The sequence below is a fragment of the Orbicella faveolata genome, unplaced genomic scaffold (genome assembly GCF_042242905.1).
Source record: "Orbicella faveolata isolate gen_17 unplaced genomic scaffold, um_ofav_v1 contig_36, whole genome shotgun sequence".
In the NCBI taxonomy this organism is placed as follows: domain Eukaryota; kingdom Metazoa; phylum Cnidaria; class Anthozoa; order Scleractinia; family Merulinidae; genus Orbicella; species Orbicella faveolata.
In genome coordinates, this window is record NW_028301565.1 from 6884524 (window position 1) to 6902751 (window position 18228).

Here is an 18228-nt window from a genome sequence, read left to right on the forward strand (position 1 = left end):
AAATGGCGGCCTTTTCTTTACAGCTGGACCTCGCCATAGAGGTAAATCGTCATTTTCTCGCAAACGAGTATGGTGACCTATCATTTTTTTTTCTGTTGTTTTGAATTGGGTAATAAATTTCTCTGTGTAAAATAAATATGGACCAATTCTCAGAGTAGAACAAAAAGCAATCGTCGGAAACGTGAATTTAGCAAGCAATCGTGACTACAATCATGGTGCTATTATAAGGATTTATATGGGTATAAACAAGGTGCTGTTGCTCCTAAACGAACATGGGGAACCCTCGTTTTTATTTCAGAATTTAAGTTCCTATAATATAGACAATCAATAGGCAAAGTTTCACAAAAATCTCAGTGCAGGTTCTATTTCAGTGGAATGACCTTAATTACATCTTGTATGATCTATGTTGTTCTTTTGAATCAGATTCGTACTCGCGCTGTGTCGTGTAAACAGATGACCATGGTCAACCCTCTCCAGCTGCTCATGTTTAGTCAGAGTAAAGTGGAATCCGAGAATGGAGTCGTCAGAATGGATGACTGGTAAGCAAACTCTCGCGTTCGTATGGGTGAAAGGAGCACTATCATCTTTAGAGTGATTTTTTATCGTGAGCAGTTTGAAAACCTACCAGCACCATCGGAATCCAGACAACAGTGGTTGAAATTGTGTAACAGTACTGGGCAAAAGATGAGAAACAATTGAAATGTGAATACAGTTTTTAACCTTTGTAGAACAGCCAAGTTGTGGAGGAATTAACTGGTCGTTTTAGTGTGGTGCACGGTGTACGGTGGGGACGAAATGTTCTGGCTGTGGTAGCTACAAGAGAGGGGGCCTTTAGTGGAGGTTGGACTGTATGACTAAGGATGGAGAAAATGGAAATAAATTGCAGTAAGAAAACTAAAATAATGGTAGCTTCGCTCGGATTCCTTGAAAATGTGGCTTTTTGGTGGCTGGCTAACTATTGACTAGCGATATTAAGGATATTTTCGCTCAACAGCCTTCTCTCCAGGAATATCTCTAACTTTCGCTTCTCTCTCACCTTGATCTTTTCCTCTCAGGTTGCAGTTCCGTTTTCCTCACCATCAAGCCGCCATGATAGTAGCTCTGCGCCAGGCGCTGGATTACCTGCTTGTTCGCGCTGCTACCACTCCATCCACGATAGCCGAACCAACTCACGCAGATGAAAGAATATTGAATGTTATCAAGTCACTCTCGCGGGCTAATGCTGGAAGTTTTGGTGTCAACCGTGGTGGTGGAAACCAATTTCCGCCACGGGGACGACCTCTCCCAGGGTGAGTGGAACTGTTGGCTTCTTTCTTACTTGTACCCTGTACAACTTAGGTAAGGTACGCTAACATGACATAAAAGTGGTCAAATGTTTTTGTACGTTTAACATTAATATTGGTAGTTCACGCCAAGTAGTCACGACTGTAGTATCTCTTTAAGTGAAGTCTGCAATGGAGTCCAGTTGCCTATTAGGCCGGCTCGTATCTTCGGTTTCTGTTCGGTTTCTGTAGCATGAAGCGACTAGGAGTATTTCTATTCCACCCTGGATGGGATGCTAGTCCATCGCTGGGTATAAATAGTTCTTTGCTGAACTTGAAAATACTACCGGGCAAGAGTCGAAATACAAATTAACTTCCGTTGATGATTTGTTATCTTACGCTCGATTCATCAGCGTCTGTGTTCTTCGGTTATTATTATTGTGTCTAACATGTACGGTGGAATTTCGATTTCTCGAACCCGCGCTTTTTAACTTTGTTCGAACCTCCTGATAACTCGAACTAGAAGTCGTTTGCGGTAACATTACAGTGTTCGACTGAGGGTAGGCCGATCTCTCGAACTACCCGGTTTTTCAAAACAATTTTAGTTTCCCTTGGAGCTTCGAAAAATCGAGATTCCACTGTCCATCGTTGCGTGGACTGTTCGGGAATATAGGGGCCCTTGCTCCTTCCCGGACCAAACTGTGCTGCCACCGTTGTACGATCTCTGTACTTCCTACTTGTACGTCATATAACTCGCTCTATTGTGTCTTTTCTAGGCTGATGCACAGAGGAGGGCGTGGTGGGCCCCCTCCCAGACGTGGCTACCAAGGCCCCAGACATTACCGTGGAAACAATCGAGGGGGCGGATTCCGCGGCGGTGGATTCCGAGGGGGACCCCCTCGGGGAGGATTTCGTGGGTTTCGCGGTGGACAGTATTAGAGCCCTGTCCGAGATACCTGAATTGCTGGATAACGAGCTTAGCCACACTCCTCAAGCTGGTGTCTTAGTTCTTCACTCTTAGTTAGGCGGATTGAAAGGCCGTTTTGAAGAGGATTTACATTTCTCGCAGCCCCGAGGAGATCAGTAGTTAACTTCTCCTTCGACATTACAAGATAATAGAGAGCAGGAGAACAAAGCAGTTAATCACTTACCGAGGTGTCCCGTTTGGATACTCAAAGGGTTAAACCCGGGTATTACGAACGAGTATTTCCATTCTTATGAAAGACAATTTCTTAAAGCTTATAGCCGGATTCACTCTGACTACCTTCATATCTGTCACTGAAATTTCTGCAATCCTAGAACCTTGTGTAAAGTAGATTGACGAAACGAGCTTTTGTTGTTTCGTGGCTGTTTCCCTCTTTATACCGTCAGCAAGTGTAAGTTGTCCGGCGTTATCCACGAAGAAGTTGCCGTTGGTTTATTTGGCCGGACGTTGTCGAGCCGTTCGGCTTAAACCTCCCTATATGAGCTATACTGCTATTTCATTTTCCATGCACGTTTTAAGCGGCCTCCATTATTTTACGCCACCTTGGAGAACATCGATCCCCTTTACACACGACTCTAGGTTAGCATGAGTCGGTCAAATGGTAGCAAAAATGTTTATTCTGTTTGTAGAGTACACATACTTAGGTTTAACTGAATATTTACAATGTTGCTATCAAGAAATACTGTTCACCCGAAACTTTCCAAGGGAACTAGTCAATACTACCTCTCAGACGCTACCATAACAATCGCCTCTAGCGCATGTCGTCCCAGGAAATAAACATCACAGACTTGGTCATGGCAAATAGACAATTTTCATGATGTTATTTGACTTCAAATACCAGAGGCCTTCTAGAGTTCGTTTTCTTCTTCTTTGTAGGGCTATTATTTCTAAAAGCCATTGTGGTTTAAAAAATTAATATTGCAGGAAAAATGAAAACTGATAACTCTGGAAGTCGAAGCCAAATGATGACACCATGTTATTCCCTCGCACTCTCTCTCTCTCTCTGGTCACCAGGGCTAAGTTCGCACTTGACATTCGCGCGAAGCTGAAATATCTGTTCGTAGTTACATAACTCACGACAAGGGCTCTTTAACTCATTTATCCATTTAACGTTATTCAATTTGTACACCTCGCTAATGGTCTCTGAGCTATGGATCACTACCAACGTTTTTCATAACGAGGTAACTTCGTGGCTAAACAGTCACTAACTACAGCTGGGTCACAAATGTCCTAGTGTTTATCAGTTACCCAATATTCGTATTCATCTATAAAACGTCCATCAACTTTGCCCGAATAAATGTGTTGTGCAATTTAAAATGAATTGGACAGCTACTTGAATTGGATTTCAGGCAAATGCAATTACAACGCGTATCTCATTGTATTTGTAAACTAGAGTACGTGTAACGCCAACAAGTGTTGCCGTCTTTCAACTGTTGTCCGCTGTAATTTTCGGACCAAGGTTAAGACGATTGCGTTCTTCAATGAGTAAATGAAGGTTTCCAGGAATTTAAAATATAAATAGAGCGGAGGTTCCTTTTAAAGATTTCCACCACGTGGCAGAAAAAAAAAGGATTTTCGCAAATCAAGTGTAACTCAAAAGGGATAAACAATACTTCTCTAGGCGCATTTTATATTCAAAGAAAATATTACTCGATGGCGAAGCTTAGAGACTTAGGGAAGCTTAGAGACACTCTTCCAACTCTTGCTTCAATTTCGCTTATTTTGGTCCTTCGTCCTCTCGAGGTAGAATTTTACTGTTTCAAAATATGCCTACTAACGAGAGACTAATCACGTAACAGGCTCTCATGCGGAAGCTAAGACGCAAGTGGACGTATTAATGTACAAATATGTATTACTTTTGAAAGCATGTCAGTGAAAAGTACCTAATGTAGGCTGCCTATAGATAGTAATGAATTTTAACCCTTTTCCATTAGAGTAAAACGCAGAAGGCGCGTTCCTGTGGGATGGTCAGGATCAGGATCAATGCCTACGACCCTCGATCATGGTGCCTTAAAGGAACCGATGAATCCGCAGTTTCTTTGATGTACTAAAGCAACGTAAAGTTACTTCAACTGAGGAGTCGCGTTGAGGCCCGCAAAAATGCAGCCATTCAAGTGAAAGCTCATAATCAGTATTTTCCCTTAGTAGCGTTCATTTTTTCAATTATTTCAAGTGGAAATTTTTAGAAAATTCTTTGTCTTTGTAACTTCCACGGACCCAATGGAGATTAGCCGCTGTTCACTGCAGACGAGATAAGAATGTTCTGAATCGGAGTGCGTAAACAGTCCAGTAGCTTAAACTGTAAAGATATCTTCAAGTTTAGAAGCGCAAGTGTGGCTTGTTCTTGGTCATAAATCTGTCAAGAAAAAAAAAATTAAATTTTTAGTTTGTACCACACAGAGGACATGGTGAATTTAAAGAAAATATAAGGGAACTCAAATTTTGGGAAGGAAAATAACAGCAAACAGATCACAGATCCTCGACAGCCATTAACTTTGACCGCAAGAGTGAGCCAACACTTACTTGTCAAGAATTTCCCAGAATCTGATGATGGAAGCTTTATCCAGATGTCTTTTATTTCGACTGATCTGGAAGTAAAAGGCATCACAGAACGGGTTATTTGAATAGCCCCGTCCGTTAAAAAAGGGCCAACGACAGTGACAAGTCAACTACTGTCAGTAGCATAGCTTACAGTTAAAACTTGAACGTCCCACTTCTGAACGTTAGGGTCTGTCTTCATCTCGTCGTACTTCAGATAAAAGCCCTTCGCTGCAAAACATCAAAGACAAAACATATTTTAACGTAAAGATAATGGCAATGTTCGAACACATCTGCGCACTTAAGTCGTCGCACATTCTATACTCTACAGTTACAAAAAAATAGATGTATGTTATTACTATATGGCTTTGTCTCACACGGACTGGGAACTACCGAATTCACGAATTTGATTGACTGAAATCGATAGTGAAACCGGCATCTAGACCGGTTACATTTTGCGGGGAAAGGGGTCCAAACTAAAATGCGAAAATATTGACTATTTTCTTCTAACAATATTTATTTATGGAAGTGCCAAAAAGCCTGATGAGAAAAAAAAAAATAAAGAGAACGAGCAAACTTTCGCAGAATTGAGTTCGGCTCATCGCCGTTCGCAAGCAAACTGTCAGCTAGTACAAACCAGGTACATTAAACGAATTGAATTGTTCTCGTTCCCTAGTGCCATATAATAAACATCTTATTAACCAAGCTTAGTCGGTCTGTATGGGAGAATCTTAACCTCGGTGTATTGTACAGACCTCACTGCGTTCGGTCTGTACTCACGACCTCGGTCAAGATTCTCCGATACAGACCTCCTGCTCGGTTAATAAGAGCTAAGTATTCGTCTCGATATTTCCTTATGTTTCCCATCGTGTTGCTGAGCTAAAAATTTGGTATTTTACGTGTACTACGTCACTGAGTTCGACTTGCCACTAGACTACTTCTTAGATCGACACGATGTCCATCTGCCAAAAACGGAAAACGAACTTTGAGAATTCACAGGACCTCAGTTTACGTTTTGAGGTCTATTCGCGTTCACGTGGAGACAATTGTTATACTGCAAAACCCATTAGCCAAGAAATTTACCAAAAGGGCTGTTCACAGTATAATATATATCAGACATTTTAAACTTACTTTTGATGAAAATGTCAACGGGAGAGCTGTAAGGCCAACCTTTGAACTGCCAAGCAGGGCCTTGAACAAACACTGCTACCACACGATTCCTGTCAAGTAGAATTTGTTATTGACCAAAGGTGACAAAGAAAAACACTTCACTCACTCAAGAGGGACTCAAGTAAATTTCCCATTTCCACAACATAGAGATCTTTCAACAGTTGTTGCTATGATCCCACCCCGCACCAGGGGCATGTTTCAGATTTCCTCCGCTGTGAAAATACGTTCACATACGCATATGAAATAAAAGAAAGTATATTTGAGTCCAGACTGGCAAAAGTGGACGAAACAGAGCTTAATAATTAGACGTTTGACTGCTTTACGTCACAGTTTCATTTGTGAATTTTTAAAACGTACATGTAGTCAATATTTTCAAGAATGTGACCAGTTAATGTCATGAGTTCATAATCCGGCTCAATTTTGCCCAATCGTGACCATCCTTGTAACTTCATTGGTTATTTTCATTCCAGCTTATTAAACTATAAATATTTTTAAATTTCAAGACAACTCCGTACAGCAATAATGTGACGAAAAATAAATATTCAGCGAAGGCTCGTTTCTTCAATAAGCCAACAAAACGCACCAGTCATTGGGTTGAAGGCGGGCCGGGTTGTCAATCACTCTGTAAGGTACAGTGACTGTGGTTGGTGTTGCTCCCGGTGCAGCCTGGGCCTGAGTGATTTCTTTCCTTCGCTGAATAAGCACCTCGTTTTCACGCCTGGCGCCTTGGGCCTTTTTCTCGTCAGAACTGATGAATCTTTCAAGTAAAGAAAGAAGTTCAAAACCAAGCTACAATAACAAGTTACTTGTTTATTGCTACTAATAATAACAATAATACTAAGTTGAAGGAAGAGTGCTGCATCCTCGTCAATACACCCGAACAGTAACGATACTTATCAACCAATCAGAAACGTTCACGAGCGTTCTCGAACGCACGAAGGTTATCGGGTCGACTTGTTCTATAACATCCCTTCTCATAGTCCTCCTCATAACAACACTTACCCTGCGGTGCAGCTGGACGTGTCACAAAATGCCTGAACAGGCAAGTGCACAACTTCGAGCAAATACTAACAATGAAAACAACTCTAGTTAAAACTACGTGCCATTACTAAGCTTTTATTTTGCAGCACTTACTTGAAATCTTGGAGAAGATCCTGAGCATTGTAAAGTGTTATGAGCGATGTTGCACCAGCAGGTATAATGATGATGGGAGTACGTGATTCTGGAAAAAAAGACAATACCACTAAGGAACTGGATCCACAGACAACACTACAGGAGGATTTAAACTTTGTCAAAATTTGAAAGGATAACTTAAGCTGTACATAGATTCGCCTCTATTTGCATTGTCGTCCGATGCCACTTTAAAGTCCAAAAACTTGCAAAGGTTGCCGCTTTCTTTCTCCCACAAAAAGAAAACACAGTCAGATTCGTTGCTGGAATGTGAGCCTTTACCTAACCAGCTGTACCAACTAGGCAACAGACTTGAAGAGCACAACACATACCGGTATCTGATATGGGAATAAAATAAGTTTTAAAAGTTTCCACAGTTCTGTTCTATCAGAGGTTTATAATACTTGTACCAGTGTTTCAGCCAGAAAATTTTACTTGAGGGCCAAAGTGGCACCTGAAGATCTTTTTAGGGGCCAATTTTTTAGGAAAGGGGCCAATAAACTGAAAGCTACAGAAGGAAAAAATGCATCAGAGTACCAAGGAAAATAAAGCAGTTTATTAGGATCTATGATAAAATTTAATAGTAGTGCTTTTTGAAGGGTTTCTACTCAATAAAGTTTCTTTTGAATCAGATACTAGTATGAAGGATCCGTGCATTACAAGAGAACAATCCTTAGGCCTACATGGCGTAGTCAATGATCAAGGGTTTGCAATGCATTATAGGGAGATTTCAAACTTGGTCAGCCATTTGAAAGTTTTCCGATATGAGAGAATCAGTACAGCAAAGCAAAAGGACAGATTGACTTCTTTTCTTATGTTGAATGTTTTAGAATACGATTTTCTAGAGGGACATAATGTGTGACAAAATAACCGTTATTGATCATCAACACAGAGAAATGTAGTCGCCATTATGCCGTATTATGGCGACTAAACCAGAATGTTTGGTCACCGAGGATGAAATGCTTATTGCATTGGCAACCGTATTGATCACAATTTCCAGCACTGGGATGGCTTTTAAATTATTATGCCTGTGTTAAGCCTGCAGTCTTGTAAAAGGAAAGAGCCAAATTGGCCCTTTTTTCGTTTTTCTGGGGGCCATCTCTAATTGTAACGCGGGATTCCCGCAATGGCACACTCTGGCGGAAACACTGTATACTATTGTAAACGTCTGGTTCTATACATGTATATTCTTACCTCTTTTAGCAGGCTTTTGAGGGACTGAAAAAAAAAAAAGAAAATTTCATTAGTACAACAATGGTTAATTGGCTAATGTTCACGTGAAAACTGCCTCAAACCACACCCTGACGTACCGTGATACTTCCGCTTAAAACAATTAATGAAAAAAATACCAACAAAACAAAATGGCCCAATCTCTCAAACTACCATGTAATAAATACAATATTTTGATAATTGCTTAATATCGGAATGAAACAAACACGTGGAGCAAAGTATTTTAAACAAAATCTTCTCCATATAACCTTATCAGACACAAAATAAGTACCCTAGATTAAAATGGAGGTCAGCTTTCATCCTAGTGAACCATACTAAATTGCAGAGCTAACCAGAGACAACAATAGTTTCTGTTTATGAAACCAACAATAGTTTCTGTCTGTGGTATTAAATTATCAGTGCAAATGTAACTGCTAAGAGCAGCTATGCTAAGTACAAAAGTCCTGTTGTGAGCGGTTCCCAGTACTCACCAGGCCTAGGCAACTTGTTTGGCTGTGTATGAGGGGAAGGACTGGGTAACACTCTCTTTGCTGGTTTCTGGACACCCTCCTGTACGTAGATAAAGCAACAGACTTGTGAGAAAGCTTCTAATCACTGCTTCATGTAATTCCGTGTACACAAAAAGACTAAGCAGTCAGGGGACCAAGTTCTGTTTCTGGCACTCAATTCTTCTTATAGGAATACTTAAATAGTATTAATAAAATAGGGAAAGATCTTTCAAAATAAAAAAAAGTTGCTTAAAAGTTGTCATGCCAGATGCATACAGATCATATATTGTATATTGTAAGTGAAGAATGATCATCGCAGTAAATTTTTCCAATTTAAGCAATTGGAAAGAAGAAGCCTGAAAAAATCAGGGCTTCAACTTCACATTGTATATTGTGTTGTTTGGCTTGTTGACAGAAACTGCAACTCCAACTGAAAACATTATGAGCACCACCAAAATAGTTATGTGAAAGTTCAACAATCACATACCCAAGGTATGTTCTGTCTCAGATGACCAACTTAAGTCTCGGGGACAAAAGGAGAAAATGCGACACAAATGCCTTCAAATTAAGTTCATTATCATGACAAATTGGTATACACGTATGCATGTGGTGTCAAATTTCACTAATGCTCACATACTATAAACTACTGTACCTTCACAGATTCCAAACTGAGACCATGATATGTTCCCATTGTGTCAATTTTAAAGCCCTCAGTTTCTGTTGATAAAGCAAATTTATAAAATTAATAACACCAAGTCTGTTTCCTTAAAGAGAAAAGTAGTCTGTTCCTTGTAAGCTTTCTTCCAGAAAGGAGTTCTGACAAACATTTGTTCTTGTGACTGTTGATTGATCAATAGCTGCAATTGCTTACTTGCATCTATAAGAAAAATACATGACCTGGAAAACTTCTACATCAATCAAAAGAAAACATTGAGCTCTACATATTTATGTTATGAATTGTTTAGCTGACATTACAACATTGCACCTTCTTTTCCTCTAAATCTTTCCTGATCATATCTGTTGTATGGAACTGGAGTTGCTGGTTTCTTTCTGATCTCCTGTTTCAAAGCAAACAAAAGCACAAGGGTTGTAAAACAACATGCTACTGCCATTGATAAGAATTCAAGCATGCTAAGAAAAACTTATGACAGCTGAGGGCAAGTAAACGTTGGAGAGGCAGACCAAAAGAGAAGTGGGAAAGAACAGTAGATGAGAGAAGTGTGGAGTTTGGTTTGCAAGGCTGGTGTGATGTTGTGGTTTGTGCAAAGGACCAAGAAACTTCACAAGAGAGTTTGCAAGGCCCTATTTCCCAGTTCAAGAATTGATGATGGAAGAGGGGGGAGGAGGAGGATGACAATGATAGCGATAACGATGATGATAACAACAAAAACAGTTAGATCTTCCGTTGGCAGATATAAGACTTCATGTTCTTACAAAACATAAATAAGTTATTGGATAGCACACTTTATGTACTGTAAATCAAGATTATTACTACAGTTAAATAAGATGCACAAGAGAACAGTAGTCTCCTTACAGGGGTAGCAAACGGATCCTGATTCTGTAACTGTTTGACCTTTCCTTCCTCCTGTGCCTTCACAGACTGAAGAATGGCCAACACATTCTTCAAGAATTGCTGAAAATATAATTCCCCAATGTTAGGTGCTGTTTAGACAATATAAACTCAGACCATGGGTGGGAATGTGCTGAAAATTACAATTGCGTTAGACATTACTAAATTGAGTCCAAATATTCAACATGTAAGTGCACATTTCTGAAAACTCATACTGACTATTCATTTTTGAAACACTAAATGACTACAAGACGAAGTGAAGGATTTTAAACAACTTGGGACTTCTACTTGAAAGGTCTATTTCAGATTGCTTGAATCCGCTTTCCCGTCTGGAACTTGACACAGCTCCTTTAAGAGTCTCTCAAAAGCCACTGTGATCAATTTGAAATAGATCCAATATAACAACCTTAAACCTGTCCTTGATCACAAACCTTGCCAGAACTTTGCAAGACAGATGTTCTTGTGCGTAAAGGGCGTTCACGACTAACTATGTCCCTGGTCACATCAACTTCCGCATCCACAAAAAACCGTTGTTCCTATAAAAATAAAGGAAAACCACAATCCAATGTATCTAATGAGCAGAACAAATGGTCTACATGTATGGTTGAAAACTTTTACATGACAACCATGTGGGTACATGCATCTTCCTCCATAACCAGACTTAGGCATGCTATTCACATGCAAGTGTGCACATGTACAAGCACATGCACATACTCCTCAAATCCTTATGCCTGCTTCTTACCAAAACTCCTGCTTCCAAGTCATCATCCACTTTAATGGTGGTCCTTTTCTTTGCCAGACGCTTGGCTTTGATGGCTGCAATCTTCTCAACTGACATAGCATCACTCAAGGATCTGTTAAGATTTTTATGATATAGACACGAGTGTTTTACTGCAAAATTACAAAAATTTGATGACATGAAAAATGATAAAATAAAAATTAAGCATATAATTATGTGCAAAAATTAGAAGCCAATAAATGTCAAGTAAAAATATCTTGAAATATCTTGCCTCTAACACTGAGTTCATTTTTCTGGATACTTCAAAGTAAATATATTCTACACATTTTAACTATAGTGTGGAGAGTATAACATTTTTGTTTTAATCTGTCTGACTCTAAATGCAAAATAAGTTTACCTGATCTGTTCAGTGGTAACAGTTCCTTCCTTGTGTCCTTCAAGTCGAGCCTCCAACCTTTTCTAAGAATGGAAAGGAAAACAAATTTAAGAGTTTTTAACTACTGAAGAAGACTTAATTATTACTCAATTATTACTTAATGATTGAAAGAAGACTACCAGTAGGTCAAGCTAAAGAAAAATTTGAAATCATAAGTTTGATTTCTTATGAGTGTCTTGTGCTAACTGTTGTCTCACTGTCAAAAATGTGGTAAAATGGAGAGAGGGTAACTTAAGGTCATTCCACTGAAATAGAATCTGCACTGAGATTTTTGTGAAACTTTGCCTGTTGATTGTTTATATTATAGGAAATTAAATTTTGAAACAAAAATGAGGGGTCCCCATGTTCGTTTAGTAGCAACAGCACCTTGTTTATACCCATATAAATCCTTATAATAGCACCATGATTGTAGTCACGATTGCTTGCTAAATTCACGTTTCGGACGATTGTTTTTTGTTCTACACTGAGAATTGGTCAATATTTATTTTAAACAGAGAAATTTATTACTCAATTCAAAACAACAGAAAAAAATGATATGTCACCATACTCGTTTGCGAGAAAATGACGATTTACCTCTATGGTGAGGTCTAGCCGTAAAGAAAAAGGCGCCATTTTTTAATGCGCATGCGCTAATCACGCGTGAAATTATGCGCAGTACGGATGCGCAATGCAATACTGGGGAATGACCTTAAGGGTTTCACTGAGGTAACCATGTAGCTGTGATATGGAGACATTTTCTTCATTCACCTCAAAGGAAAGGTGCTGAGAGAAGATCATTATCAATAGTATTTTAGGCTTTGTTATTGACCATAAGCATTAATTTGGAGGGAATGAGAGGGGGGATTAAAAAGTTGAATTAATGAAATATTAAAGATTATTGCAACATACCTTGTCCAGCCGCAACTGCTCAGTCTGTAAAATACAAAGTGAATATAAGTCAGAGAAACAGTTAGTTAAATATTGTACTGATAGGACTTAGAACAGTATTCACCTACTGTATAACAGATCTGCAAGTGTACATCACATGCAAAGGGTGATTGGGTCATTTAGTTGCATCACTGACCTCTACTCTTGGCTTCTTAAACTCGCCACCTACAGAGTCATCTCCAGGTCTTTTTGCTATCATTTATAAAATAAATCAATTAGTCACTAGCCATAAGAATGAAAATCTACAGTCTAAGTGTTAAAAATCTCGGGAATATAATAGAAGAATTGCAATGTATAGAAACAAATAATTCACCAAATACCTTGTGCTTGAGCAGCAGCTGAGCGCTGGTTAGGCATCTCCAGTGGGACACTCTTGTCAATACTACTTGAAGTATCTGATAAAAATCAAAACAAACAAGCAGTGAGTGAGAAATCACCAGATTGGATGTTGTCTCTTTTCACTGGGCAATATCCTCTTTGTATTTTATTACACTCTTTTATTAACCAAATAGTGTGAAATATTAAAGTTTGATTTCATTTGAAAAAAAGATGTGATAAACATTCACTAAAATATTTACCTGCCTCGCCATTGAGATAGCTAAGCAATCCCTGAAACAAATGCATAGGAAGTTAAATTTTTAATTCAATGTCATCATCCATTTATAAGACAGTTCTCCCAGCCTCGTAATAAAAGGAAATATACTTTTTTAGGGTAAATATGCAAGATTTTCCCCCTTGATAATAATGAAATAGCTTGTAATGGTACAGTTATAAGGTACAGTTTTTATCGGTGAATGCTTAGTCTGGCCTGACACACTAACTAGGAATGCCTGGTCACATAAGGGAACATCGAAGTCCTCTCCTTTTGTAAAAATTATATGGAAAAAAATTTCCACAGGTAGCATTCAACACCAGGCACATTCAAAACCATCAGAAAAATATTCCAGCCACACTGCCTAGTTGTCAGGTCTTCAACATTGTCACTGGATTTGACAAATGACTTGCAAAGAGAAACATGATCAACCAGGTTTTTTTAGTCGCACTTTCTGTTATTCCCTTCCCTATTCATCCCACGCCAAAACTATTAGGGAAGTAGGAGTGAAATGGCATGACCACAGGGACCCCTGCAACACTATCTCGCAACCACCCCAACCACCCCATGTCTAGTGAGAAAGAAAATGCTGGCCAGTAGCTGTCTTGATATTTTTACTTAGCCTAAACTACATTTACCCACAGTTAAACTTTTATATGATTGTACCAACCTTTCTGTCTGGATATCTCACCACTGGGATTTTTGTTCCCTGACGACATAATAGACAAAAAGAACGTAAGGACAAGATGACTCTGGTTATTAAAGAGGCAAGTGTTTATCATAAACTTAAATATTCTATTTATCGAATTGTTTAGAAACATTATCACTTTCTAAAGACCACAAAAACAAACTGAATGCTTTTGCTCTGATAAAAGTAGGCTGGTAATTCTAAATTGACATGATATCACTAAATCACAACAATGTTGGGACGGTATTGAACCTGCTGGAGTTTGAGGTTCGTTTATTAACAACGAGAAATTATTATTCATCAGCTCACCGCAGCACGCTGGACATAAATTGGATGTGATAAATGCACATTCTTCAGCAGGAACAACAGTGACTCCAAAGTATAGTATTCTTTCGGCTGGGATCTGAAAAAAACAACCGAGAGGCTTAAACACATATAGCAAAACAAATCAAAACTTCAGCGGAGGGCAATGCAAAACGAAGTCGACGGGTCTGAGTCGGAAACTATCAGAAAAAAAACACACAAAAATTTACTCACTTGAAAATGACATAATTCGTCTTTGCTGTTCTTGGAAATGAGAACTCGTCAAATATAACTTCATCTGCTCTTTCTATGATCTCTTTCTTGTTTATGTTGTACTGACGCAGAAGCGACAATGGGTCCGCCATGTTCGTCACTCACTTTTCGAAGACCTCGAAGGCGCGGCTGCTGAGCGCAAAGTAGTGGTTGCAAAGGTTGCGCTTACTGGTATGTACCGCATGTACCTCTGACCTTTTCCCCCCGGCAGCCCGGGAGTGGGTACTCCCTTACATGGGCCATATAGGTATGTGCGGCCCCAAAGGGTATGGTTTTTCAGCCGTTTTGGTCATAAAAAGGGTATCGATTTTAGCTGATTTTGGCCATTTTGATCATAAATAGGGTATGGTTTTTGCCGTCTAGCTTTGATATGGGTATGTTTTTCAGAAGAAGCCAACTTTTCATTATTATCGAAAAGAAAATCAGCAAAAGTCCTTCACAAATTATGTTTACGGTAATTTAACATTGGTCTGAACCAGGGAACTAACTATAACGCAGGTCTGAAACAGGGTTTTGAGTTAACGGTCAGGTCATAAACAGGGTTTCGAATCTTTGGTCAGGTCATAAATAGGGTAGGGAATATCGTAGATTTTGGTAAGGGTAAGGGTTTTGGGAAGCGGGTCGTACACCCCCACAGAATTTTTCTGGGCGTTACCCCTCCCCCCTAGCCTGCGAACGCAGACGTATTTCCGGCTGTCGCTTGTCTTCGCCGAAAATAACGTCTGCGAACCTGAGCCAGGAAACGATTTCTGTGACGTAGGAATTTTAAGCCAATCACAGTTTAGCTCAAGTAGTCCCATAACTACCGCGTGAGGTATTCACTGCGAGGAGCACTCGAGTTTTATTCCATCATGGAATCTGATTGGCCAAGGAGAAACAAAAGTCATTACGTCACAGAAATCGTTTCCTGGCTCGGGTTCGCAGACGTTACTTTCGGCGGAGACAAGCGACAGCCGGTGTCACAGTGATATGTGTATCCCCGTGATATGTGTATCCCCGCACACATATCACTAGTGATATGTGTATCCCCTGTGGGGATACACAAAACACTGATACGCGCCTGGGCATTCAACGAACAAAATGGCGACTCGATTGCGAGGTTCCGACGAGCGCTGTAAAGAGTAGAAGAAACCAGAAATGAATTCGCGCCCAACGGAGCAGATTAGGATTTCTTGAGTTCCAACCGACTCGATTGTATATCTGACTAAAACTTCGAACAGCGGATACGCATATCACTAATTATTTCATGGCGCAGTGATCTCAGTGTGTATCCCCTAAACACAGCCGTTAGATTGGCTATCTACCTGATCGAAGAAAATGGCCAATTATTACCGAAACGTGCTGGCTGCTTACTCGCTACGACGTTTATACCCAGGTTGAGGTTTGCGGAGTTTGCAACTCGAATGTCTAAATATCTAAACTGAAATCGCGTGCAGGGGATACACATATCACTAATTATTTCATGGCGCAGTGATATGTGTATCCCCAGAAACACAACTGTTATAATATAGCGCATCAACCTTGTCAAAACTGCAGGCAATATTAACACCCGACGTTTTTACACTGCTTGGGTTCACTGAAGTTTGAAACTCGATAATTCCACTAAAAACGCGTGCACGCGTGCACGGGATAATAAGGGATACACATATCACTGATTATTTCATGAACTAGTGATATGTGTATCCCCATGGACACAGCTGTTATATTGGCTTTCTACCCAAGAAGAAAAATGCCCATAACATTTGCATTGTCAAAACTGGCTTGCTAGAAATATTCACACCCGGCATTTATTCATAGCTTGGGATTTCTGGAGTTTCACTGACCTCGGTTGTACACCGTCGCCGACCGCATGCAGGGGATACACATATCATTAATTATTACATGGCGCAGTGATATGTGTATCCCCTGAAGACAGCCGTAATCTAGGCTAACTGCCGAAGAATAAACGTCGAATATTATGAAGCGTGCTAGCAATATTCGCAGTATAGCAATGTTAATACAGCTTGAGACTTAACATATCTTACAAAAAGTCGAACTGAAAAGCGGGTGCAGGGGATACACGAGTGCCACTAATCATTTTATGGCGATCGGGTCGAAGCCGTGATATGTGTTTCACTCCACGAATAATTCAGATGCAAACAAGGCGATGAACAGTGGAGAATATGCGTTACTCGAGGGGTGAGAATGCACCGCGTCGAACCGCGCAATTAATATCGTCCTAGAAATCCGGTGCCGTGAAACTCAAATTGAAATATATCTAGATCCATTTGGTGTTCAACTTTAAATTCATTATATCCTGCTCGCAGAAAACCAGTTAGAATCAAGAACACAATTCCAGCAGCAGATACGTAAACTTTTTCAACTACAAAAATTGAGATTTGTGTTTTAGGCCTGTTTGGGTTAGTCGTTCGTCCAGTAAGCGACCGGACGACGAGAGCGCTTTCAAGGAGGATATTGCTTTTTAAAGTAGAGGGGAGGGGGGTGGGGGATACACATATCACTGGTCGCCATTTTGGAGGGGATACACATATCACTAGTGATATGTGTGCGGGGATACACATATCACGGGGATACACATATCACTGTGACACCGGAAATACGTCTGCGTTCGCTGGCTACCCCCCCCCCCCCAGGACCTTTTGGCTCAAACTCGTTGTTCAAAAATCATCACTACGTCGAGTTGTATCTACGAAAAGTGTTTAACAATCAGAAGAAGTAAGTTACATATCGTTAGCGTCTTTGAAGAGCTCGTTTCGCAAAATACAGCACAGGTCTATCCGTTTCGTTTCATTTCGTTTCACAAAATACAGTGAGCCAAAATACAGTAAGCGATTAAGCGATAAGTAAGTGATTATCTGTCCCTCTAAGAGCACTGGTCTTCTGTCCCTAGCACTGATCTTGGCCATCATGATCAGTGCTGGGGACAGATGATCACTGTTAGGGACAGATGATCTGTGTGCTAGGGACAGATAATCAGTAACAGGGTCTGTCACCTAGTAGTCACGCGACGTCTAATGACGTTTTTCTTGAGAACGGCAAAAAATGTGTGATTTTTCCCTATTTTTTTAGGAAGGCCATTAAGAATTCGATAAAAAGCAACAGAATGAACGCTAAAATGGCTACTGTTACACCCTGCTCTAGAGCTTCCAATAAATACCAAATAAACTAGAGAGAACTATTTGAAAGTATCCAATGTTATCTTGGGCAGTCCACGAGCAAACAGGAAGGCAGACATGCCATCCCCTATTCTTTAGTACGTCACATAACCCTATTTTAATCCACTATGTTTACGTTAATTTTGTTTGCTTGGCGAGTATTAGAACAAGGCATGAAAATAATGAAAACAAAGATAGTTAGTGGTTTATAATAACGTTCTACAGTCCTAAAGGGAGATAATAAGCGTGAATATCGGGAAATGAAAATTAGCGCGCAGGTTTCCTCTGATAAGAGTTTACGTTTGCGTGACAGTACAGACAGCGCTGTTGGTATCACAGCCCAAGACACGCAACGCTTTACTCCAAAAAAAAAAAAAAAACAGAAAACCTGGCGAAAGAAAATTCTGCCTTGATTTCTTCAGCAATTTATTTCATATAAACTATATTTTTATTTTTATTTTTTATTTTTAACTTCATTTTAATGTATTTTTTAAGTTACCCGCGACCCTCGACATGTTACCCTCGACTCTCGACATTTTACCCTCGGCTCTCGATTCTCGACAATTAGATACACTCGCAGATGATCAGTCAGTGACAGGGACAGATGATTAGTGATAGGGACAGCTAGTGATTAGTACTAGGGAAAGATGATCAGTGCTAGGGCCGGACAGATGATCAGTACTAGGACCGGACAGATGATCA

General features: G+C 39.9%; 2 protein-coding genes across 2 annotated transcripts in view; one reads left to right on the forward strand and one right to left on the reverse strand.

Annotated features, from left to right (window-relative positions):
• Positions 1-3056, forward strand: part of LOC110063806 (ATP-dependent RNA helicase A-like) — a 25478-nt gene extending 22422 nt beyond the window's left edge. Inside the window, exons 28-30 of the mRNA XM_020770803.2 lie at positions 424-539; positions 1056-1289; positions 2039-3056. Of these exons, the coding sequence (XP_020626462.2) occupies positions 424-539; positions 1056-1289; positions 2039-2201 (513 nt within the window). The 3' untranslated portion in view covers positions 2202-3056. The remainder of the gene's footprint in view (positions 1-423; positions 540-1055; positions 1290-2038) is intronic.
• Positions 2847-14529, reverse strand: LOC110063808 (parafibromin-like). Its single transcript, XM_020770805.2, has 21 exons — positions 14333-14529; positions 14105-14198; positions 13778-13816; positions 13094-13124; positions 12836-12910; positions 12652-12707; positions 12477-12500; positions 11550-11611; positions 11156-11267; positions 10845-10949; positions 10378-10476; positions 9829-9901; positions 9496-9560; positions 8826-8904; positions 8320-8343; positions 7090-7177; positions 6539-6712; positions 5917-6005; positions 4940-5016; positions 4771-4835; positions 2847-4603 (listed from the first exon to the last, which is right to left on the reverse strand). Exons 1-21 carry the CDS (start codon positions 14461-14463, stop codon positions 4567-4569), a joined length of 1599 nt encoding a protein of 532 aa, XP_020626464.2. The 5' UTR covers positions 14464-14529; the 3' UTR covers positions 2847-4566.
• Positions 14530-18228: the final 3699 nt, after the last annotated feature.